Source organism: Pinus tabuliformis, chromosome J, assembly GCF_031772625.1.
Source record: "Pinus tabuliformis cultivar Carrire ecotype Pingquan chromosome J, CPIR1, whole genome shotgun sequence".
In the NCBI taxonomy this organism is placed as follows: domain Eukaryota; kingdom Viridiplantae; phylum Streptophyta; class Pinopsida; order Pinales; family Pinaceae; genus Pinus; species Pinus tabuliformis.
This window is the reverse complement of record NC_142295.1, coordinates 513,835,452-513,861,743: the sequence shown is the minus strand read 5'-3', so window position 1 is coordinate 513,861,743 and position 26,292 is coordinate 513,835,452. Positions and strand designations below refer to the sequence as shown.

General features: G+C 39.9%; 1 protein-coding gene across 2 annotated transcripts in view; it reads right to left on the bottom strand.

The window, feature by feature from the left end:
* Positions 1–26,292, bottom strand: part of ERS (glutamate tRNA synthetase) — a 176,660-nt gene that overhangs the window by 33,517 nt on the left and 116,851 nt on the right. For both annotated transcript variants that reach the window (XM_089378038.1, XM_089378039.1), the window contains exon 3: positions 24,430–24,551. In XM_089378038.1, the coding sequence (XP_089234164.1) occupies positions 24,430–24,551 (122 nt within the window). The remainder of the gene's footprint in view (positions 1–24,429; positions 24,552–26,292) is intronic.

Below are 26,292 nucleotides of genomic sequence, written 5' to 3'. Positions count from 1 at the left end.
TCATAGCTACATAAGCTTGTGTTTGCTCATTTGATCCAACATCATCCTTCTCCTTCAATCTGGTTTCTTCAATCTTACATAATGACCACATATCACTCAATGGAGTGGCTTCCTTCTTTCCATAGACGTTTGATACAAAGTTGCCCCATTCATCTGATAATGCATTAAGTACAAGAGTGATCATTTCCGAATCTGACATAGTTTCTCCAAGTTCTTGTAGTTGATCTCTTATTTGAGATATCTTCATGAGATATGAAGCTACCCCTTCTTCCTCTAAAACTTTCATCTTGTATAATTCAGTTCTTAACGATATGATTTCTCCTACAGTTCTTACAGAAAACAACTCCATCAACTTGTCATAGATCTATTTAGATGTTTCCAACTTTGCCACATAGGGGATGAGAGAATCCTTGATTGATTCAATGAGTATCCTTTGAGCCCTAATTTCTCCTTTCATATATTTTGATAGAGCTTGAGATTTCTCTTGTGGAGGTTTGGAGCTGAGCCCTTGACATATTCAATAACTTCATTTTCGATGAGAATTAAATCTATTATCTTCTTCCATGCAAGGTAGTTTGATGTCCCAACAAGTTTATTGTTCTCCTTGCAGAAAGAAGACATTTGGTTTGTAGATTGAGACATAAAATATAAAATACTTACTTGTCAAATACAGATGTCTCGTTGATGATATCTTCCACTAGATGCCTTTCTTGATGATCTTCTTCAAGAATGACAATGCTTCTTCAATATAAGGAGAGATGTTTGAGATGTGATCCTTTCTTCAATGTGAGAGAGTTCACTTTGATTTTGAGGATGAAGTGCTCTTCTTGCTTCCTTTGGTTGATGATTGTAGAATATGGAGGTGTCCAAGAATACTTCAAGTGTGTAGAGTCCTTCTTTCTTTGAGTGGAGGTTCTTCAAGTGATGTAATCGATAGTCCACCTTGATTCTCTTCATTTTCCTTGATGATTTGATTTCCTTGATGCTCTTCTTATGCTTGGCCCTTATGTATCATTCTTCAATTAGATGATCTTCAAGATGCCTCTTCTTGTTGTCACCTTAGCTCTGATTCCATATTGAGAAATCTAGGGCAGCTAGATTAGGGGGATTTCTCTTTACTTTGATAACTGCTTGTGATGTTCTTTACTTCAATTTGATGTACTTGTAGTTAGCTTCTTTTTTACTTGATTATTATAGTGTTCTTATCATTAAAAAACTACCAAACTATGAAAATAAAAAAAACAAGAGGACACAAAATATAGGCTGCTAGCCAGGGCCAAAACCTCTCCTTTGAGAGGAAAACCCACAATAATTCTTCTCTTCTTATAGAATCTTCAAATGACAGATTCCAAGACCTAAGACCCAAGACAAAGACCCCTCCAAGACCAAGTCAACTACTTCTTTGATGAGCTTGTCCTTCACAAAGTCAACCTAAGTCAAACTTCTTCAAAACTTCATATTTCAGTCTCTACTTCAAAATTTTCGCTGCTGCTTCAGGTCTACAATTTTCGGCCTTCCTGTAATCTCTACAATTTTGCACATGTGAGTCGTTTAGGGAAAAATTATGGTCTTTTTCTCCTTTGCTTGGCTTCATCTTCCTTCCTTGGTAACTCCACTTGCAAACTTGATCTTATAGCTTCAAACTTCAGTCTTTTAAGTGGACTACAATTTGTGGTATGACTGCCACAATGGATGCCCTAATTATTTCGCACATGAGAGGATTTGACCCAAAAACAGTGTTCAAAAATTTGGCTTCCTTTTCTTGACCTTCACTTATTCTTTTGACTTCTTTACCCTTGAAATCAAACTTTTTTTTTTGCTTGATCAGATGTGTTTCATATATCTTCAAATGAGGTTGAGTTCCATCTTATATATAGGCTTCTAGGGGTACGATTTATCCTTCAGCAAGTCGACTTCTTCATTGTAGGTCGACTTGTCTTCTTGCAAGCTGACTTGGTCTTGGAGGGACTTTATGACAAAAATTTGATTTACATAAATTCTTTGACTTGATACATGATGCCCAATAGGGTCTTTTACATATGACAATGACTCTTTGACTTCTTGACAAATCCTAGAAGCACACCATGGGTGCTTGACCTAGAGCATGAAACCCATGCTATAATAATAATAATAAAATTTAAAAAAAAAATCCACTTTTACATCAAATACAAAAACCAAGAGCACATAAGACATTATGAAGACCAAGTTACATATTTCAACAAGAGACATATATTTTTGATAAGAATTCGTCCTTCTTCTCCTTTGCTAGGATGCCCAGAATATGCCTTCTTGTGTGAGAGATTGAACGGTGTCTTGTGGAGGAGTCAAGTGTTATATATATAGTGTTATGCTTGTCTGAATGGGTGTCTCTTCACTAGGGGAAACTTGACAGTTTTGGAGCCAAAAATTCAAAATTCAAAATTCAAAATTTTCTCTTTTGATACCAACATGAAGAACATGTCTTGTATTAATTAATTCAAGGGCTAAACGATAAAAATGACATGGAAAACATGTCATACATTTTCATTATATATTTGAGGGGCTAAAATATAAATTATAAATACCAACCATAGCTACAAAATTCAACAATCTCAACCATCAACCACTTTCGAGAATAAGGTTAAGGGTTTAGCTCAATGAATAATTATAAAAGATAGCCTAAGGAGAGAAGAAGACACAAATTTGAGAAGAGCATTTTCTCAATGAGAGATCTTAGCAAAAGGTGAAAAACGACCTCCATCTAGAGGTCAAGGCCAAGGGAGGAAAATATTAAGAGAGACTTCGACAGCAAGAGATCATTCCCCACAGTACAGTACAGCAAGTTTAGCAGATCAACGAGGAGCAGTTGCATGTGTGAGGCCATACTCAGCTAGAAATCTCACACATGTTGCATGGGGAGGGTTTGTACAATTGGTAGATGTGCCCAGGTGAGCAAGAGTCCAAATCGGCCATACAATTGAGGAAAAGTTGCAAGTTAAGTAAACAGCGAGTCATAGGGTGTATCAGAGGAGATTTACAACTAATATAGGTACCCAAGAAATCTTTGTAATTGTTGTGGCTTATATTTTTCAGTAGGGTCATTTTTCCCAATTAGAGAGCCCACACTATTCTGAGTAATAAAAGTAAGTATGGTTGGACGGTTAATTTATGTGTGAGAATTATTTCCCGTGTTTGCTTCCACTGTAACTTTTCGGGTTAAAATTCCAATGTGTTTTTGTTCAAAAAGTGTAGATTTAAATTTTTGGGTTATAAATTTACTAGGAATTATAAACCGGATCTGGAATTAGAAGTTTAACTCGAGAAAAGGTGTTTTAGCTTTAGGAACAATGACCATGGATTGATGTGTATCCGTGTTTATTACTATAGTGCCTTCCTAGAATAGGACAACATACATCTTAGAGCAACTTTCCTTCAATTAAAAATGTTTGTCTTCCATTAGTTTGGTGCTCTCCACAAGTGCTTTATAACCCCCGAACCTAAAATTCAAGTCTTCCTTGCACATCGATAGAAACATTTGATAATTTGAGAATGTGTTGGCTTTTAAAGCACATACACAAGACATAAGGTAAATAAGATAATGTGATTTTATTAATGTCCATGAGTGACCAAAATAGGTCAAAAGGGGCTAGAGTGTACGAAAAGCTACAAAAGTAGTGTGGGATTTGTTACCACTCAAACCAGCAGGGGACCTAAAAGGGGTTCCTAAGAGGGAAATTGCCAGGTTAAGGGCAACGATGGAGGCTTAGCCCACTGTCACCACAGCTAAGTCTCCCTGCTCTTCACGGACTTTCACCGATGGGAGGAGTCCCGGTAGTGTAGGGATCACTTGTAAAGTATATGTCAACGAATAGGTGGAAGGTGACCCTAGAAACCCCTTTCCCGAGGATGGAGTGAAGAATGGAACTTGCTTGCTCTTTAAGCAAGGGACGTGATCTTCCAAGGGTAAGGGGTGAGGAATGGAGAGTTGAGGGAGAAGGAATGGACTTACGGATGAGGTTCTCAATCCCTATAATCCTTGGGAAACTTGGATTCCCAAATGGGCCTTGACAAATAATCTTTATTGAGAAGTGGGACCACACAGGGCCAAGTGAACCCAGCCCAGGTTCGGGATGGAATAAAGCAACCAATGATGTTCCTATCCTGGACAAGGTGAAGGGAAAGGACCAAACAACAATGTTTACTTCAAAAGATTGAATTGATCCTGTTGAGGTCTAGCCTTGGGGATGCCTAGGCAAAATTCGACCCTAGAGTTAGGGCTTGGGACTCCCAAAGATTCCACCGTTAGAATTGCCTCAAATTTGGAGAAGGAGGGGACCCACCAGTGCATTAGCCTATAGGTGATCGAAGTTTTTCCTTGTGTCGATTATCGGGAAATTGATGCCCTAGGTGACATTTGAGGGCTAGACCTGGCCAAAAGTGACAAACGGTGAAAAAGGTGATAGGGATGACCACCCTTTTTTAGGGATAAGTGCCTGATTCACTTGGGGATATGAAGTCAAGGATGATGATGAGTAAGAACTTGGCTTCTTGATCAAGGAGGCCCAGAAAGTCAGCTTCATCCATTGTTGAGAGAAGGAGAAGAAAAGTGACCTTCAAGCATTTATACTTAAAAGCAAACAATGCAAGCTTATCGAGACAAATGATATCTAGGACATTTCATTCATATAACATTGGCCCATACATTAAATTAGCTAAAACATGCTCAATTCCACATTTCAATCATGCAGCAACTAGCCCTAATTTTAGCAGTATGCAGCAACAAGAATAATAACATCAAAATTTACTTACAACATTATAGAGTATATCCAACCAGCATTCTGTTCACAAGACAAAGCTCCAAGACAAGATAAATAGCCCAAATCCATACGTCAAAATTCATCCATCTCCGAAAAACTATCCTCCAAGGTAAAAATGTGAGGTTCTCTATATTAGAGAGATCCCAAGTCAAGTGATGATCCAAATGAATGTATCTAACATCAATATATAGCCTCCTAAGGAGTTCGAATTAGCCTATGGGCCTACTTTAGCCCCTAATGATAAAATAGTGTGCAAATAAAACCCCTATTGGTGACAAGCCCACTAAACTAGCTCACAAGTGTAAAAATAAGCCTCACAAGCAGCCAAATAATAATATGTACATGTCGTAAGGCCCTCCAAAGGCATAATAATATCCAGAAGTGCCATATTGGGGAATAAACTCCTCAGAATATGATGGACAAGGGGGTGGCCCCTTGTTCTCCAAGAAGTAGACCTATGGTGCTCCCAGTGGGTCTGAGGGCACATAAATGACCCCATGGGTCTCCATATGAATCGGAGATGCCTGTAGATCCTCTACAAGGGTCCAAGTGGTGGAATGAATGTTGCCATGACATCGTACAAGTCCTGGGACACCTGCCAAGAGTGTGGGGCTCCTGTGGGGGCCTGTCGGGCATAATGTACCAAGCATATCACCATCATCCCAAAAGTGGATCGCTAGTAGTCTCTGAGCATCCATGAAGATCTGTGGAGTGTTGTCTACTGCTATGGAGGCCCATGGCTCTCTATGCACACCCTACATGTGCCAATGTAGACCTCTAGGGGTTAGGATCCCATATAGGGAGACCAAACCCAAATGGAAACCACCTATAATCCTGCATAAGATCCAATGTGTCCCCTAGGCTTCCAGTACAACCAATCATTAAAATAATTGGGTAAAAGAGCTTACAAATCATGGATAACAACGTGGGCACTTCATAATGGCATGCCCTTCCGTAGTGGGCTTTGGCATGTGCTAGTGTCTCCAAGCTCCAAAGGGGGTTAGCCAAGTACCTTATTAGGTGGTTTCAGCCCTTAAAGGGGATAGTATGTCCAAGGTACATCCCTCTAATGGGGGTGGCAAGTGACAAATAAGTGGAATGGAATAGGGAATGAGAGGGGCAATCCTGGGCCACATAGTGGGGCATAGGGGTAGCTAGATAAGGGGAAGCCCACACCTGGGTATGTAATGTGTAGGAGGGAGCAATTGTGGTACACGAGGTGCCCCGAACTTGATTTTTCCACCCTTCTTTATATGCCTTTTGCCTTTTATGGATTTCTTTGATTAGTTGCTCGGGGCTCAAAGGACAAGAGCATGATATGTAAGATATCGCAGTGATTACCCCCTTTTAGGTAGGGCGGTTCATTGCCCTCCAGGGATTGGGACAATCATGGGTTCCTGAATAATAAAATAGGGTCATCTAGGGCCTATGGAACCAAGGTAATGGCCATGGATTGGGGTAGATATCATGCATTGGCTTTAGCCCACATGCTGATTATTTTTGTCCCGGCCATCTTTTGCATTTTGTTGTACAATTTCCTGTTAAGTGTGGCCAATTATGCTTTTTCTTTTTCTTTTAATTGCTCAACCTCCGGGGCATCATTCTAGGCCTAACCCAAGGGGGGGCAAGGGGATAAGGAGGCTAGCCCTATGTGAACCCAGAATGGGAATGTGGACCCAGGTGGGAGAAATGATGAATGGGGTATAGTGAGTGGAAAGGGAGTAACATGTGCGGGTAAAGGAGCGGGACCACGCACCCAAAGTCGGGGTTTCCCAAGTAGTACCACCCTAGAACCAAATGGTCAATAAAGGAGATCCCACGGGACTAAGATCAAGGGTAACAACCAAAATAGATCAAGGGGACTAGAGCACAAACTAAGCCCACTCTTTCCACCAAATCCCCCCATTAATCCATAACCAGAAGTATCCATGACAAGTAAACCCAATACTCAATTACCAAATGACAAAACATACCTTTAGATTCGGGAGGCCCACCTTCAAACATACGATCAATACAGGTGGGTGAGGGACCACATGGCTAGCTCAGGTGGCAGAGAAATCGCACAACGAGCTAGTAGGAGGCATCAAGGTGCTGCTAACTATCGGTTGGGCTCATCATGGAGAAAAAATTCTCCTAGGGATATCACCCACAAAGTGGTGGGTAACAGGATTGTTGAGGAAACTAAGTGCCAAAAAAAAGAAAAAGAAATACAAATGAAAAGAAAAATAAAAGTAGTAAACAACAAGGGGAAAAGCAAGAAGGTTAGCACTAACATAGAGAAAGAGAAATATTATGTTGTGCTAAAAGTTGAAGTAGATGTAGAACTAAAACAAGGAATGACCTTGTCATCATCCATAACTCTAAGTAAGCTAATGCCAACCTTAATAATGTCCTCTAGGGAATGCTCTACATTGATAGGCCTCAATCGGGTAATCCTAGGAACAACAAATTGGAGGTAATCTTATATTTAAGGCCAAAGAGAGATATAATGATGGTCATTGACCAATTGACTGGAAGTGAGAAGCATCTCCGCATTGAGGCAAACTAGTGCAGGTATGCCTTTATCATCGTGTGCAAATGGGACGTCTCCTAAGGAAGCAAAAGGGTATGCACCGCCTTACAGTCCTAATGTCCTCTTCTCTACCTCGGGGGATCTCCATCGTGCTCAACACCTCCAATCTCTAAGATAGGCTAGAAAAAAGAAGCGATAACCTTCATCAGACTCAGCCTAGATATGGTTTGTAAGGTCTGTAATCTAAGGGTGATTGTATTTCAAATATATAGTGCCAAACAACTTTGATTAGAAAGGAAATATAGGTAGCAAGAGACCCAATTTAATCTTAATATATATATATATATATATATATAGACACACCTTTTTGGGATATATATATGGGACACTTGAAATGAAGTGTTCCTCTATCTTGATCTCCTAAAAATGGCATAACTAATAAATCTTGGTGATCAATCTCAACCTATGGCTGGTGGGAATAGATCCTCCACTAGTTGTGGGATTCTGAGGTTGTGTGAGCAATGGTGTCAAATGTAATCATGGCAAATAATGAGGTCATCCCTCAACTGCAAAAAAGTGCTCAGACTAGGTTATCTTAGGGCCAAGAGGTTGTAGAAGGGAGATTTAACTAACTTGAATAAGTTCTCAATATATTTCTTTTCTAACCACCTTATTAATTTCCTCTACTAGAGGGAGGATACAGCTTAGGGCATCCAAAGAATATTTGAAGAGGGGAGGCAATTGATAAAGATTTCAATGGACTAGAGTAAGAAAACCTTTGAGAATTTTTACCACAAAATCTAGCAAGCCTAGTGCAAAGCCTCACTATTGCAATCTAGGTCTTATGGCAACAAGAAATCAGCTACCACTATCACCTCCGTGGGTTCTCTCCAGTGATTCAGTGGTGGATGTTATCCCACAAGGGAGGCTTCCCGACAAAAGATCACCAGCGAGATATTTAACTAAGGACTCAATGGCAATTCAAGCTCTAATAATTGAAGGAAAAGGTATTGGCCAAGCCTTTAAAGGCTCAGATAAGAGTTGCCTAGAGTTCAAGTACATGTTCCTAATACCTTTACAATTTAGAAGGTTGTTATAAGTTAGGGTTTGTATGATATGCAGATTTAGGGCACACAATGGCATATAGCCTATGAGCGATATGGTCAATAACGAAGCAAAGGCTATGAAGAAGGTAAGCTAATGTTAAATCAACAATGGTTTTAATGACTAAAAATGCATATGATAACAATTAAAAATCAATACATCAACCCTAATTTTTGGTTTAAACATGCAATTAATGCTAGATTTTGCCTTTTTATATTTATTAAATGTAATCCCTTTCAATAGGGCAATAGAAAATGGACAATAAATTGCTATTAAATGCATATTTAAGCTAATCCTAACCCTAATTACCATAAATTTAAGAGAAAAAAAAAAGAACTTTAAATGACCACCACAAGCTAGTCTAGTGCCTTCTCTCAATTGGGCAATGGAGTCAATAATGGTGAGATCAATGATAGAGGAACTTGGATGATGTGGGTGGAGGACTAAGAAGCCTCTCTTAGAAACCCTAGCAACTTTATCTAAGTGGAGATTTAAAATCAAAGGAGGCATACACAAAGTTCCTTTGATGGATTTTTGAAAGACTAATTTCGCAAAGCATAAAGAAACAAAATTTCATGAAATATATTGCACATTTTAATATGGAGGAAAGAAACCCTAATTTCATAAATTTGCATGCAAAATCGAAGAATATCAACACTAAACTTACATGATTCAATCAAAAATCACTTTATCAATCCAAGACAAGTCTCATCATGCAAAAATATCCCTCTCAAGACAATTCGCTCTGCCACAATTACATTGCATCCAAGAGAAAAGAACAAGAGAGCTAATGTGCACTTCTTAAGAGAGAGAAGTGTTGTGTGTTGTGATGATTCAAAATGAAAGTAACTCCCCTCTATTTATATGAGGGTAAGTCACTTTTCACTAATTTACAAGTAAAAGCCCTAAAAAATTACTTCGAAACATTCAACTAGGCCTAAAGGTCACAAGTCGACCTTAAGATAGCTTCAAAACATGATAAATACATCAAAATAGCCCACATGTGTGGGAATAAAGGCTCTCCATGATGAAGTCATCCTACGAAAATGGACAATCTCCATCAAGCAAGTGATAGAGAGGCTCATGAGTGCTCCTCAGTCCAAGAAATCATCAAATTGCATGGGTATATCTCCAAATAACTCCTCTTCCGCCATGGTGTCATTTTCAATAAGGGCACATGGTGGTGATGTGACAAGCTCTGAGGCAAGTGTTGGCACATGGGCATGATGTACTAGCCCTCCCAAGTCATCTCAGTCATAACCATCTTCATCTGGGCTCTAGAACAAGCCAACATCTATCAAACAGGGTCAAGACTCAAAACCAACTTGGGGATCTTGGGTCCATCTAGGTATATCATTAAACAATCCAGTGCCTTGCCTTCCTAGTACAACATTTTAGCATCTAGAGGTATAGCAAAGGGTACACAACCACGTGGAGTCTCATCAAGGCCCAATGTCCATCTCATGAGGGCAATGTTAGGCCTACAAGGTCATGTTTGTTCTCAACAATGAGAAAAACATCCTCTGAAAGGTGTTGGATATTTGTCAAGTGACAAGTCTTCCTTCAAAGGATCTATGATGCATGAGTAATGAACCACATGAAAAATACCCTCAAGATCAAGTGAGATCAACATCATCAAGGACAAAAATCTTAAAGTATCATCGTGAGCCATATTCAATGTTAAGGGCACAAAAATAGGTCACACACCTTTCCTTCCATTGTCTTTCTAGCTCAGGATTTGCAAGCAAGTTACAACATTTGTCTTAGGTATGGTTATACCTTCAACACCATTAGGTGCTTCCATCCCCCAAGGGGAAGGACATGTCATGGATAGACCTATAAATCCATATGTGCATGTGATAATGTCAGTGATGGAGTGGAAAAGACTTCAAGGAAGATGGCCATGGCCATAGCTATGGTACCAACTAGAAGCGATCCAATGTCTCTAAGTGTTATAACGAGAAGAGGAAGCAATCATGGAGGCATAAGTTGGTATCATAGCTATGGTACCAACTAGAGGGGATCCAATGTCTCTAAGTGATATAATGAGAAGAGGAAGCAATCTTGGAAGCATGAGATACCCTTTTCCTTAGCCTCATTTTCCACCCCTCTGCTGCGCCTTACTTTAATGATTTATCTTTCTTTCGTCCATAGCTTAGGAGACCAAGCTTGCTTTATGATTTTCTAATACCCCTTAAAGATGTAGCAAGTTCTCGCTCATCGGGGTTGGGACATTCAAGGGTTCCTTTTAGATGGAGCATGAAATGCTTTGGAACTAAGTGATCGCTACTAAGGGAGTAGAGCTCATGCTAGGCTACCCACATGCTTACCATGTCCAAGCCATATTTTGCATTTTTCTTTTGTTTACTTGTGGTTTCATATGCTTTTAACATTCTTTCAACTGCATCAACCTCTTAGGGAAAATTTTCAGGCCCTAACTCAAAGATGAGGATATAATGTGCTAGCCCAATGACAAATAACAATCAACCCAAAGAATCGATGTGGATAATAAGGGAAGCATGGAGAGTGGTAAGTAAGGATTACCTAGGGCACACTATTTCAGTCAATGCCTCTTATTAGTGCACCTCCTAAAGGAAGAACCTCAGGGGAGGTCACACTAGACTAGGGGCAAAGGATAACCTCCCAAGAGAAGCATGGGAACAAGGGTACAATCAAGAGCAATCAATGTTCTAGCTTGGTTTGTGATCCATATTAGTATGCCCAAAAATTAAATGAAAGCACATGATTAAAAGAACGGTTAGAGTACCTTCCAATAGATGACCCACCTTCCTTCATGAAGTATGCCAAATGGGTGAGAGAATTTGACCAGAGCATAGGTGGAGAGCTCTAATGTAAAGCTATCTATGGGCCATCATAGGGTTGTTGGTTGATTGGCAGTCAAATGACAAGAAAAAATTTCTCCTATGGGTTACCCACCATTACCCACTTATGGTGGGTAATAAGAACCAACACAGCTTAAATATTGGGAGGTCCATGCAAGCAATTTTCTCCAAGAATGAAGGGCCAAGTAAGGATATCTCTCCCTTCTTGTCCTTAAATTCCCTAGGGTGTGTACCCTGTGAGGAAATAAGAAACCCTAAAAATACTTTCGAGGTTTAAGGGATGGGCATCAAATTCAGCCTAGACAATGACCCAAGGAACACTCTGTTTGCAACAGATATATGTCGAAGCATTATCCCTGATAAATTGGTAACATCCTACATCCTTAGACCTTGGACCTAGGTGCATCTTTGATGGAACACCTTGAAAATGCTCAAGGGAGCATTGGCACTCAAGCATGGAAAGAAACACATACCCCTTGTTTATTGGGGAGTCGAAAGAAGGCCTCAAGTTAATCTAGGGCTTGTGAATTGAAAACCTGAGTATGTACATAATGTATTAACCCCCACCTACTATCCTCTAAAGAAGAAATTGGAGCTTGACATAGTGCTCTCAAAAGTGTTAAAGATCATAAGGTTGATCTTGATAAGATTCATCACCAGCTATCTAGGGTTAGAATTGAGTTTCCTTTATAAACCTTCAAGAGGTGAGATAATCATAAAATCAGATAATTTTATTCATGTCCAAAAAATGACCATAAATAGGTCAATGAGACTACTAAGTACAATAGTATCAATATAGTGTGGGAGTACAAGGGCCACTCCTATATAAAACCAAAAACAAAAAGCATATCAACTCCAAGATCTAATCTTTATTAGCAAAAGATTACTGTTATAAAAACTTGAATGATACACAGGAAATGAAAGGGCCAAAAGCCAAACATCCCAAAGGGATGCCTTGAAAAAGGGCACAAGGGAAAGGTAATATGTCTCAATGCTCCTTGATCTTGTTTCCTGAAGAGCAGAGGTTGCTCTCGTAGGAGTCATCAACCTCTATATGTGTGTCTCCCCTGAGTCCTACCATTTGAACAAAGAGCAAAAAACTCAAGATAGAAGATTGTCCTAAAGAACTGGTCCATAGCATGTCTCATCATCCCAAGGAATGGAGTTGTTGTTGAGGTCAAGAAGCAAAGGACCACTTGTTGGAAAGATGAGACCTATCCTTGGATCTAAGTTGACAACTCCACAGAGGTCTCACTTAAGAGGATCTAAGATAACAATTTATCCACAAACATGAGCTAGCCAATCATGACATGATGCAATTGACAACCATCCCTAGTATATGTATTCTCTGTAAGGTCATCCTTCAACTCATCAATGTAGAACTCAACTAAAATTAGGGCGAGGGGGTCCTCCTTGCATGAACCTAACACTACCCCTAATGAAGTTTGAATGCCCTTGAGTTGTGCAGATATGACCTATAACTATCTCATACAACCTCATTATAGCAACAATAAGGGGATTGAAAATGTCAATATTGCCTAATCTCTAGGGTAAGATTCATCTGGCAAAGAATATCAAATTCTTTCAAGAGATCCACAAAGCAACAAAAGAATTTGGAGTCAAGACAATCATTATTTAGACTATATGATAAAATCTTGAAGAGTAAAGCGTGATACACGTTGATAGTCTTTCCTGAAACCAACTTGCCCTTGGCAATAAGTTTATTCCTCTCCAAATGTTTTGAGAGCCATATGTTCAAAACTATCTTAAAGCTTGGAAAAGGCATGCCCAATCATAATCGTCCCCTAATTATTTGGGTCAACACCGGTGTTGCACAACTCGTACTCATATAAGCCTCGTCTGGCTATTGACTCGGCAGCCCATATAAGACACGAGCACGACCCGTATGAGACTCGTATGAGACTTGGGAAAATACAAAAAAGAAGCACAAAAAAAGAAACTAATGACATTTCCAATCATTATAAGTTATAAAAACCACAATATATGCAATAATTCATAACATCATCTCATAGCTATAATAGTACAACATAACATATTCGATTTTTGTAAGCAAAACATTTAGATACTGAATAAGAAAAGGAATCATGATTCCATCATCAAAATCAAAAATGGTAGCAAGTTCAAAATTCAAATACATATGTCATAAATGATAAGTCATAGTCTCATTATAATATTGGGTCTCATCACTCATGCACGACTACGCCTAGAATAAGCCCTCGTGGAGCTAGTGCCAACATCGGAAGGCTGAAGTAACTGTGAGGCAGGTGTATTTGGAGTCTCCATTTGAGATGGAAAACTAAAGAGATCCTCAGTCTCTTCATCAAGTCAACTCAAATCAGGGGACTCCTCCACAACCCAATCAGACTCTAAATCAATACTATCCAATAAAATTGGATCTAGATCCTTTTGCTGCACTCATTTTGTGAGCATTCGAAGGTTGTAGAAGATGAACACCAACTTCTCCAACCTCTCATGCTCCAACTTGTTTCTCTTTTTGCTATGGATGTGCTCAAATACCGACCAATTGCGCTCACAAGTAGAAGCGTTGCAGGGTTGACTCAGAACTCTAATGGCGAATTCTTGTAATTGTGATGCTTCAGTGCCACAATCTATCCACCAATGGGCTGTAAAAAAAAACAACAAAGATTATCAGTTTGTAACGCCAAACATATAAAAGACTCAAAAGAGAGCTAGCAAAATTACAAGCTAAGTTCTAATCATTTGCACTTACAAGGCATTTTCTTGTCCTCGACACATTGGCTTGAGCTAAATCCAAACATGCCAGATGCTTCCTTGTACATATCTCGTTGAATGTTGATTTTGTTTTGAATAACTTGATCTTGGAACATCTTCTCAATGCATATCATGACACCTCTCATCACCTCAGGATATTTTTTAATGTTAGACCCCTCGTTATAAAATAGGCTCAGATTGAGAAATGCTCTCATTGCATGCAATGGTGAATGTCGTTGCTTGTCCCACTTGAAATCAATAATTTTCCATAAAGGGAGATATTTAGATTCATCTCCCTTGTAGAAAATCTTGATGGCCTCTTTGGCCCTGTCCATGCCCTCATAAATATATCCCATTGCAGGTTTCTTTCCATCCAGCAATCTCAATACTTTCAAAAGGGGCTCCGTGAAGCTAACAATCTCAGTGACTTTCTCCCACTATTAAAATTGGCAACTAGGGCAAAACTTCATGTGGGTCATCTTATTCATGGCTAATAATATTTTTATTGGATTCCTCTCATCGAGAGGTGTAGGATTGATATAAAGATCATCCGATTCCGATAAGTATTCATGGAGATATGAATTTATTTTGATTATGGAATTATTATCAAGCCGACCTACAACTCATGTAGGCTCAGAAGCCCAACAGTCGCATCTATTCAAACACCAACATTGTGTATAAATACAGGAGGACTTTTCCTCATTTGGAATCACTCATCTCATCACCTCTCTCTCTCTCTACTGTGCAAAAAAGAGTCTCTTCTCTACTGCACAGAAAAGGGTCCCTCCCTCACACATGTGAAGTCGGAAGCTGTTGAAACTGAAGCTGCAACTGCAGAAGTAAAGATTGACCTGCGCGGACTAGAAGATATCCTCATCTGAACTGCGCTATAGGTTCATCTGAACCTCCTCTGAAAGCCGCAACTTTTGGTGGTGGAATCAAATCAATCCGACAGACGGTTTGCAAGATATCGACTACCATAGTTTGAAGGAAGTTGCTGAAACTGAAGCTGCAACTACAGAACTAAAGATTGACCTGCGTGGACTAGAAGATCTCCTCATCTGAACTGCATTGTAGGTTCATCTGAACCTCCTCTGGAAGCCGCAACTTTTGGTGGTGGAATCAAGCCGATCCGACGGTCGGTTTATGAGATATCGTCTGCCCTAGTTTGATGATAAAACCACTAATGCTGATGTTGCTGATCTAGGGTTTGCTACTGCTGATATGAATCAGATTTATTGTACTATTTCTCTCTGTTGAATTATTGAAGATAAAAGAAGATTTGATCAAAGGGTTTCCCCACACATTGTGAGGTTTGTCCTTGGCTAGCCGCCACATCTTGTGTCTCTTGTCTTGGCTTGTTTTCTATCGATCGTTTAATGTTCTATCTGCACTTTACTTTATGTATATGTGATTTCTAATCTATGGAATATAATAAGAAAAAGAAGTAAACTGTTATAAGCATAGAACATACCATAACTTAACATGGTATCAAAGCCGAGGTGAAGACAAAGCCCGAGCAAGAGCAAGAGCAATTATCGAAGAGAAGATTGGCAAGACTATCCTAAAAGAACTATGGGGTCCTCAACACTCTTTCCTGCCGAAGACAAGCTCCATGAGAAAGCTGACTATCACGGATGGAAAATTTCTATCGATCTAACCCTAGAAGATCAAGGAGTGTTGGACCATGTAAGAGGCAATATTGTTGAGCCTCCATCAAATGCATCCGTTGCTGCCTAGAACAAATGGAAAAATGGAGAAGTCAAAACAAAGAAGATCATCCGGGACTCTATCTACAAGCACTTGGTGGCCTACATCTCTGAACTGGACACCTCCAAGGAAATCTACGATAGACTGGTGAGTTTATTTAAAGTTAATGACGCAAATCAAGTTTTGTTTCTTAGAAATAAGCTGAAGGAAATTCATAAGGGTAAAGATGAGAGTATGCAAGCATACTTCTTAAGAATCACTGAGGTCAAGAACGATCTCCTATCTATTGGGGAGACTATTACTGACAGAGAAATTGCACTCATGACTCTTGGAGGATTACCATCCGAATGGTACCTGTTCAGGACTACTCTTCTAAACAATAATGTAATTCCTGGTTTCGAGGAATTAATGGCTAGATGCATTCAAGAAGAAACAAGGGTAGAAGAGCAAGAAATGCCCATGCCTACTCCTGCTGCCTTTTCTTCTCATGCTAAGCAAAGAAATAATTCCGGGACTGAATTAAAAGGAAAGGCTGGACCTAAGGTGGAAGACAAGGATGATGTTACATCTGTGATAAAGCAAGTCACTATGCAAGGGAGTGCCCTGATAGAAAGGACTCACACTAGGACGATGATCAAAATCCCTCTGATGGCAATCAAAGGAATGACAAATTCATAGCAAAGGTAAGAGGAGAGCTGGGAATCAAGGAAGAGGACAACCATTGAAGAAGGCTAGAAATTCTAGGATGTATTAAATGCACCTTACCTCAAAAAGCACCTGGTGTCCATCTCGGCGATAGAAGACAAAGGCTACAAGGTAACCTTCAACGATGGCAAGGTACGTATATGGAAAAATAATGTTAAAGATGCCTTTACTCTTGGGTTTTGGGTTGATTCATTATATCAGGTCGATGGAAGTCCGCTAGGTGTCATGTCTTATGACACATCTCTTCACTCTGAACTTTGGCATCAGAGGTTTGCCCCCCTTCATTATAAAGCTCTACTCGATGTAAGACAAATGGTGACAAAGATGCCCGAATTCCGAGTAGAGAAAGAAGGTGTATGTCCAGGATGTGCAGAAGGAAAGCTCAAAAGGGGACTATTCACCTCAAGCCTAAGCAAGACCTCCGATATATTACAGTTGGTTCACTCAGGCATACCTGAGGTTGGCATTAAGAGGGAGACTACTACACCACATACTCCAGAGCAGAATGGTGTGGCACCGTACGATTGTGGAAGCTGTCTCTATGGGCAGATGATGTAACAATGCCTAATGTGGAAGAACCCATGGATCCTATTTATCCACCTGAGCCTTCCTCTTCTAGGAAAAGGCCTTCATGGCTTAGGGGGATACTTGATGATGCTGAAGGACATGCTGCACCCCAAGGAACCTTTCGTAAAAGTAAGAAACCTAATAGGTATCAAGGATACCTGACCTTCATGAGCACGATCATACAAAATAAGCCTTCATCATTCTCAGATGCCGTCAAGCATCAAGTATGGAAGGATGCTATGACCGAAGAATATGAGTCTATTATGAAGAATGATGTCTGGGAAGTAGTTCCCAGACCCCAGGACAAGACAGTTGTTACTTCCAAATGGCTTTACAAGATAAAGCATGTAGCAGATGGAAGTACGGAAAAGTATCAGGCTCGTTTTGTTGCTCGTGGTTTTTCCCAGAAAGAAGGTATAGACTATGATGAGATATTTGCACCTGTTGCCAGATATACGACCATCCGCTCGATCATAGCCCTTGCCGCTTCACAAGGATGGAACCTACATCAGATGGATGCCAAGACCGTGTTCTTGCACGGCTCGATCAAAGAAGAGGTCTACGTGGAGCAACCCAAAGGATTTGAGATTTATGATCGAAAATCTCATGTATGCAGGTTGAAGATGGCTCTCTATGGGCTGAAGCAAGCACCCCGAGCATTGTATGAGAGGATCGACAGCTACTTGATGTAGCTAGGATTCACTAGGAGTGAAGTCAATCCTAACCTTTACTTTAAGGTTGAAGATGACAAGCCTCTCATACTAGGTGTTGTATGTGTATGACCTCTTTCTAACAGGTGCATACCCTCTCATCCACAAATGTAAGAGGGAGTTGGCTTCTAAATTTGAAATGAAGGACCTAGGACTGATGCACTATTTCCTAGGACTTGAAGTGTGGCAGAAGCCAAGGGAAATTTTCCTATCTCAAGTAAAATATGTGGTGAAGATTCTGAAAAGATTTGGTATGATGGACTGCAAGCTTGTGACTATCTCAAGGATCTTAACTTTCAGAAGTTATATGGTAGTGATGTCGGACCAGATTTGGGAAATGCCTCTAAGTTTCAAAAACTCATTTGCGTTGATGTTCTTGGTGAACCTCCGTCCGAACATATGTTTTGCAGTTAGCATTGTGAGCTCATATTTGGTTGAGCCTCACTAGATTGGTGCCAAGAATCTTCTGAGATGTCTTCAGGACACAAATTCTCATGGATTGAGATACACTGCTGGAAATATGAAACTGCATGATTATTCGAATGCTGATTAGGCAAGTAGTGTGGAGGATCACTGGAGCACTTTTTAGTGTTGTTTCTCTTTAGACTCTGCTTCGATATAATGAATGAGCAGGAAGCAAAAGTCGGTTGCCATAAGCACCGCAGAGACCAGATACATATCTACGAGTATGATCTCGTATGAAGCTGCCTGGTTGGGGAAGCTCTTCACTGAGCTGTTTGAACACATACCACTGTGATTCTCTGTAACAACCAGAGGTGGGATTCGATTATTGAGGAATCCCATATTCGTCGATCGCTCCAGCAAATAGACATCATCTACGATATGGTAAGTCGATGAGCAAGAAGGCTCCATCGCATTAAGATGATGTACAGGTCGATACACCTTGTCAAAGCCCCAAGGAAAGATCTAGTCTGTGATTTTCCCAAACGACTTGGAGTCGTCAAGAAACCCTTCTACAAGGGTCCTGCATGTTGCATACATTGAGCTCTAGGAGCTCTAAGGGCTTACGGTTCTTACTGGAGCAACATACGACCACAGGGTGACTCACCCTCCCCTGGTGGTGCGCACTGGAACAAGATGATTCGCTCTCTTGTGGGACAAGATGATTCGCTCTCTTGTGGAACAGGATGATTCGCTCTCCTGTGTAGCAGGATGATTAGTTCTCCTGTGAGGCCTGGACTGATGCGTTCTCCATGGCGATTGTAGCAGGATTGATGTGTTCTCCTGTGAGGCCTGGATTGATGTGTTCTCCATGGCGATTGTAGCAAGATTGATGTGTTCTCCTGTGAGGCTTGGATTGATGTGTTCTCCATGGCGATTGTAGCAGGGTTGATGTGTTCTCCTGTGAGGCCTAGATTGATGTGTTCTCCATGGCGATTGTAGCAGGATTGATGTGTTCTCCTGTGAGGACGAGATTGATTAAGTTCTCCTGTCGAGGCATCCTACCCATGCAGTCTGGGACTCATGGGAAGTACCTCTCATCTGATCAATGAGCAGGGAAATGAAGTTAGGGACCATAGTAGTACCGATGGACGCATCGTTGTATCTACCGTACTCCCTACGCGAGGATGACCTCCATTGATCTGGGATCAATGATACTGGTCTGGGACCAGTGGTAGGAGTTGTACCATACTATGACACTGACTTCGGGTCGGTTGAGACTGGTCTAGGACCAGTGGTACATACTTTGAGACTGACTTCGTGTCAGTGCAGTACTGGTCTGGGACCAGTGAGAGTCGTACATACTATGACGCTGACTTCGGATCGGTTGAGACTAGTCTGGGACCAGTGGTACACTCTTTGAGACTGTGATACTGGTATGGGACCAGCGGTAGGAGTGGTACCTACTATGAAGCGACTTCAAGTCGATTGAGACTGGTCTGGGACCAGTGGTATGCACTCTAAGACTGACTTTGAGTCAGTGGAGGATGATACTGGTCTGGGACCAGTGGAGTTGTACGCACTATGACGCTGACTTCGGGTCAGTTGAGACTGGTCTGGGACTAGTGGTACATACTCTGAGACTAACTTTGAGTCAGTATGATACATCCTCGATCATTTCTTCTTCTTCATAATTCGGACAAAAGCAGAGAAGAACAGAACAATGCAAGAGCAGAGCAGAATAGAGCAAAGCAACACAGATCAGTACAGGGCAGATCAAGACAAAGCAGAATAGAGAAAAGCAGGACAAAGGTCAGGCTGTACAAGGCAGTGCATTTGATGGATGAATAGAAAAGACCGATAGACAGATTGCAGATGAAGTTCTCCCTAGTTGAGAGGGAGTGTTAAAATTGGCAACTAAGGCAAAACTTCATGTGGGTCATCTTATTCATGGCTAATAATATTTTTATTAGATTCCTCTCATCAAGAGGTGTAGGATTGATATAAAGATCATCCGATTCCGATAAGTATTCATGGATATATGAATTTATTTTGATAATGGAATTATTATCAAGTCGACCTACAACTCATGTAGGTTCAGAAGCCCAACAGTCGCATCTATTCAAACACCAACATTGTGTATAAATACAGGAGGACTTTTCCTCATTTGGAATCACTCATCTCATCACATCTCTCTCTCTCTACTGCGCAGAAAAGAGTCTCTTCTCTACTGCGCAGAAAAGGGTCTCTCCCTCACACATGTGAAGCCGGAAGCTGTTGAAATTGAAGCTGCAACTGCAGAAGTAAAGATTGACCTGCGTGGACTAGAAGATCTCCTCATCTAAACTGCGTTGTAGGTTCATCTGAACCTCCTCTGAAAGCCGCAACTTTTGGTGGTGGAATCAAGTCAATCCGACAGACGGTTTGCAAGATATCGACTGCCCTAGTTTGAAGGAAGCTGCTGAAACTGAAGCTGCAACTGCAGAAGTAAAGATTGACCTGCGTGGACTAGAAGATCTCCTCATCTGAACTGCGTTGTAGGTTCATTTAAACCTCCTTTGGAAGCCGCAACTTTTGGTGGTGGAATCAAGCCGATCCGATGGTCGGTTTGTGAGATATCGTCTGCCCTAGTTTGATGATAAAGCCGCTAATGTTGATGTTGCTGATCTAGGGTTTTCTACTACTGATATGAATCAGATTTATTGTACTATTTCTCTCTGCTGAATTATTGAAGATAAAAGAATATTTGATCAAAGGGTTTCCCCACACATTGTGGGGTGTGTCCTTGGCTAGCCGCCACATCTTGTGTCTCTTGTCTTGGCTTGTTTTCTATCGATTGTTTAATGTTCTATCTGCACTTTACTTTATGTACATGTGATTGCTAATCTGTGGAATATAATAAGAAAAATAAGTAAACTGTAATAAGCATAGAACATACCATAACTTAACACCCACAAACTATCACCTAGAACAACTACTTTCACAGTGAATGCTTTTGGTTTTGTGCTATCTTTCCAAAATATCCATTGTTGGCTACAAAACATTCTTCTCAAATCTTGGTACTCATACATAAGGCTTTGGAGGTAAAGAAAGTTTGTAGCAAACCATGTGATAGTTGGGTGATTAAGCTCACCCTGTGTGAATTCCCTCATAAGGTTCAACACCCAAGTATGGTTATAAATATACTTGGTAATTTGTTTGCACCCACTCCAACCTCCCAATGTCCTCCAATATCAAGTCTATGCAATGGGCGGCGCATGGGGTCCAAAAAATGGTGGGGTATTTGGCACAAAAAAACCTTCCAGCTAACATATTATTTGTTGGCTTGTCCGTGATGACTTGGACAACATTTGCAACCCCAACTTCCTCCACAAACTCAGCCAACAATGTAAAAATCAAATGTGCATCCTTTACATGTACAGATGCATCAATGGATCTTAGGAACATGGTTCCTTTAGGGAAAGCTACAACAAAATATATTATTGTTCTACCCCTCTAATTTGTCCACCCATCAGACATAAATGTGCAACCTGTAAACATCCATGAGCTTTTAATGCTCTCCAATTGTGCCTTGACACACTCGAGCTCCTCATCTATCTAAGTGAATTAAAATATGGGGCTTTGTATCTAGGGCCAACACTTGCAATGGCATCCACCATGGACTAATAAAAATAAGACTTTACATAGTTGAATGAAAGACTATTATGGTACCAAAACCTCCTCACTACCATATTTGCCTCCTTCCTCTTCTTTTCATTAAAACTCTCCAAGGTTGGATGAGATCCTGGAGTTGTACAAGGAGCAAAGAAAGAAGAGGTTATACTCTTGTTTGCCACAACACTTGAAGAGGAGTTACCTGCACTTTGATTTTGTGGTTCATTCTGAGATCTACCTATCCCAGCAACCTCAACCTTCCTTCTTTCCCTCTTAGAACTTTCTTCTTTAATGGCTTCCAAAGCAGCTACCATTTCAGCAGTGACTTCATTAGGGCAACGTTCACAACATTCCACACCATTCCCAGGAATTCTAGCTAGGTGGTATTTTAGCCTGTTTATGCCCGCATACATTGTGGCATTGCAATAATTGCACTTGACATGGTGGTCATTACCGGGAGTGAGTCGTTGACCATGTGCCCATGCTGGATCACGAGACTTTCTACTACTCTTCGGTGGCATGGTGATAGAATCTAGAAGGGAAAAAAAAAATTGAGATTCGAGAATTTAATTTTTTTTAATTTAATTAGAATTAGGAGAATTTCAATTTATTTTTTTTAAAGTTAGGCCCAGTGGTTGAAAAACTTAGCCACAAGGCCTACAAGCCTGAGATTTTATCAAACCACAGGCCTTGTGGCTGAGTTTCTTAGCCACGTCTCAACCTGTAGGCCCTGTGGTTGAGTTTCTCAACCCACGAGCCCACAAAAATCTCAGGCCTGCAAGCCTTGTGGTTGAGTTTCTCAACCACGCACAGGGATCGTGCATGGCTAAGAATCTCAAGGACAGGGCCCAAAAAAATTTAAAATAATTTGAAACAAAAAAAAATTCAAACAAGCAATCAAGTTTCATGAATCCTACCCGATTGTGATGAATTTGGATCTAATGAAGCCTCCTTTAGCCTCCTACAAGAGCTCCTTCACTGTACAATGGAGTCACTCAGCCCCTTCAATCAAGACTCAACACTCATAGAAATGAGTCAAACACTTAAATGACAAGTGAATGAGAAATGGGAGGGAGGGAGGTGCTTATAAAACATTTTATTCCCTCCATTTTCCCTTTCCCTCCACATGATCTCCCAAAAAAAAAAGAAACAAATTTTGAGGGTCTTCATGGGACTTGTGCAGGTCCTATGTGGGTTCAATGCGGGTAGATGAGTTTAATGCGGGTCTTCAGGGTACAGGTACGAACCACGGGTTCTATGCGAGTGACCCGTCTCACTATAAGACTCGTGGGTACTCGCGAGTCTTAGAAGGGTTGTGCTTCATGGGTCAGCACTATGCCTAGATTTACAACTTGCGCAGAAATCATTTAATGGCCTTCATTTGCATAATACCATGAATTTACAATCCAAATTTGTTGCAAATTTCATTGTTAATGATAAGTATAGATCTTCAGTCTAAAACATACCTAACCTAAATTGTGCCTTTCTTTGTCTTGCATAAGCACAATACTAATTCTAAAATTTGGTGCCTATTTTGCTAAAATGAGCATTACTTATTATATTAGAATTTAGAATTTAGAATTCAGACTAAGGAAATTGAAGAAAACAAAATCATGTTATGAAGGCAGTCCACTGTTCAAAAGTCAGAGTCATTTATTGATTGGGTTACCATCATTTCAAAATTGTGAGATGCTGATTCAAAATTAAGCTGAAAAGTTAGCTATGGAGCTTGACCACTCATGTATTCTTATTAATCACAGGGGAAACACACACTGTACACTCAATACAGCTACCATTGATAGGAAATAGAGGAACAAAACTAATTCTCTCCATAACTGACATAGCAGCTCGATGAGATGGCCCACTCTATTATGCCAGCCTCACCTAGAGGACAAGGTAGACAAGCAAGGGCATAACCAAGGCAGCAGCCTCAGCAAGACAAATACCCAATTGTTAAACTTGACAATTTCAACGTCTGACAGTGACCTAGAAAAGACAAATACCCAGTTGTTAAACTTGACAATTGCAACTCTCCTATTCATCTCTTCATATATAATCTTTGCTTCTACTTCATGTAGATCCTTTCATATTCTTAACATCATTAAGGTGGTTTTGATTATGATGACGCAACTTTCTTATCGCTTCATCTTCCTTCGCAAATTTTGACCAGGCATATTCAAGGATGTCTTCTTTCCAACGGTTCAATTCTCACTCAATTTGGAGGCAAACAAAAAGTTCAATACACAAGTAAAATGTCTCTAACAAAAGAGACTATTTAAAGTTGCAACAACAAGAATAAACTCTTAAAATAATACTAATAATAGCAAACCAATAATTTAAAGGTAAATTCATCGAGCCATGGTATATCAGAAAGGTGGATTGCTTTCTGTAATGAGGATTTGGTTAATACCCTATTGAACATGCTCCCCTATGTTATTATGATCCATGCTACTACAGGGCAAGTGGAGGAGGCCAGGTGCAAGTCCTGTGTGAATTTACGGCATGAGTAGTGTTTCAAGCTTTTCCTATAATATTAAATAATTGGAAGGCAATGAGCTAAGTATAGCAATCGACAGATGGTTGAAAATAGCACGCCAGCTTTATAAATGCTACCCAGACTATTAGGAAAAAGATAACATAGATGGCACTAAAGAAGATATATTTTCCGTTACCTCATTAGAACAGAAGCACCTATAAGCATGGCCAGAATTCAGCAACTTCTCTGCATATTCCTTGTATAATGTAGTCCGCTCTGATTGGCGATATGGACCAAAACTACCACCTTTGTCTGGGCCTGTCATTTTAGTATCACTGGATTAACATTCACCAAGAAATGACTGATAAATGATAACTTCTTCTGTTCAGGTTTAGTAAAGGAAATTATGATAAACAGGTAAACTATGAAGCCATCCATTTTGCTATTTAGTGCTGCACTAAACAGTAATCTGTAGCTGCCAGCAAAGTTGCAAACCAATAGATTCTAAAGACATCATGAAGAAAATCTTCAATTGCCAAATTAATATCACAAACTTAATGATTAAAAGAATCAAATTGCTATTGTCGAGTAAAGGTTCCAGAATTATAGTCAAAAAATTTGGGTTACACAACCTTGCAGGCTTGCACACCAACAAGAGCTGGTTTCCTCAAGAATTATCTAATATCATTATGCAAAATTGTTTTGGTGTGAATGTATTGCATCCATGTACATTCATAAAAGCCAGACTACACACATGCACACTCCTTTGATCTGCGTAAAACTTTGCAGCCTCTGATAATCTCAAGAATGGCTTAACATAAGTGAGTACCAAACAGCTGTACTGCAGTTACATTCCCATCAATCTGTGGGATGCACAAGCCTCAGCACACACACAAAAGCATGAGCCTCCATGAACAGATGGAAACACTGCAGTTTAATGCCCTCAAGGATTTTCAAGCGCATCCCCATGAAAAAACAAAGCTCGTATCTATAAAAGTCCAAACATTACCAAGAGTTGTCATTATGCTAACTTCTGAAAAAGTTATACCGTATTTCCTACCTCATTTCCTTTTGTCTATAGTGTTTCCAAAAGATGACTACAAAGGAAGAAACTCACATATGAGCTTAAGTGTGTGTACACATATACACCCACATGTTTGCAAAAGATATTCTTCAATAGAAAATAACATATTTTAATTGACTAAGAAGTTAAATTGCTTGAGCAATTTGACATAAAATGCTTATCCTACTGAACCTTGAAAGTTCCTCTTTTCATGAAGCAATCAGCATAACCTTATGCCCCTTCAGATTTTCTCCTTTTCAAATCCCTCACCACACATCTTCTAACTAATTATCGACTGCTCTAAGTCATTTATTCCAGAGTTGTATCCAATGCAAATGACTTCCATAAGACAGTCAAAGGTACCAGCCCTGCCTCTTCATGTGTTTCTGTTTGTGGTGACCCAAAAACATTTATTTTTTTGTTTAAACAATCAGACACAGATGCAACTGTACTCTAACTGTTGAAAAGTGTAACAAGGTTCGGTCTTCATAATGACGTGTAATCATGATTTTATGTAATTGATGTAAAGAAGAAAATAATTTTTTTTTGTAATGCTTGCATCATGGGTTTCATGCTCAAGGAATTTTATTTTTAGTTAAGGCTCCCATTGTGAGCTTTTAGGATTGATCATCATGTCATAAAGTTCATTGAGTCAATGTCAAAGTTTGAAGACCCATTTGGGCATATTATACCAGTGTTGAAAATATCGGTATTGGCAAAATATCGGCGAGGGTCCAGAAAACATCTTATCGGCAATATCGGCAAGCATAAAAAATAATTTTTTCAAATTTTTAAACATAGCCGATATTTTGTCAATATTTGCCGATATTTTGAAGATATCGCGATATTTTCAAAACAGAAAATATCACGATATTTTCTCAGCGATATATTGTTTTGCCAAAAATATCGCGATATTTTCGAATATCGCCGATATTATCAACAGTGTATTATACATTGTAAAATTGAAGTTAAATGTGTGACAAACCCTCCAAGACC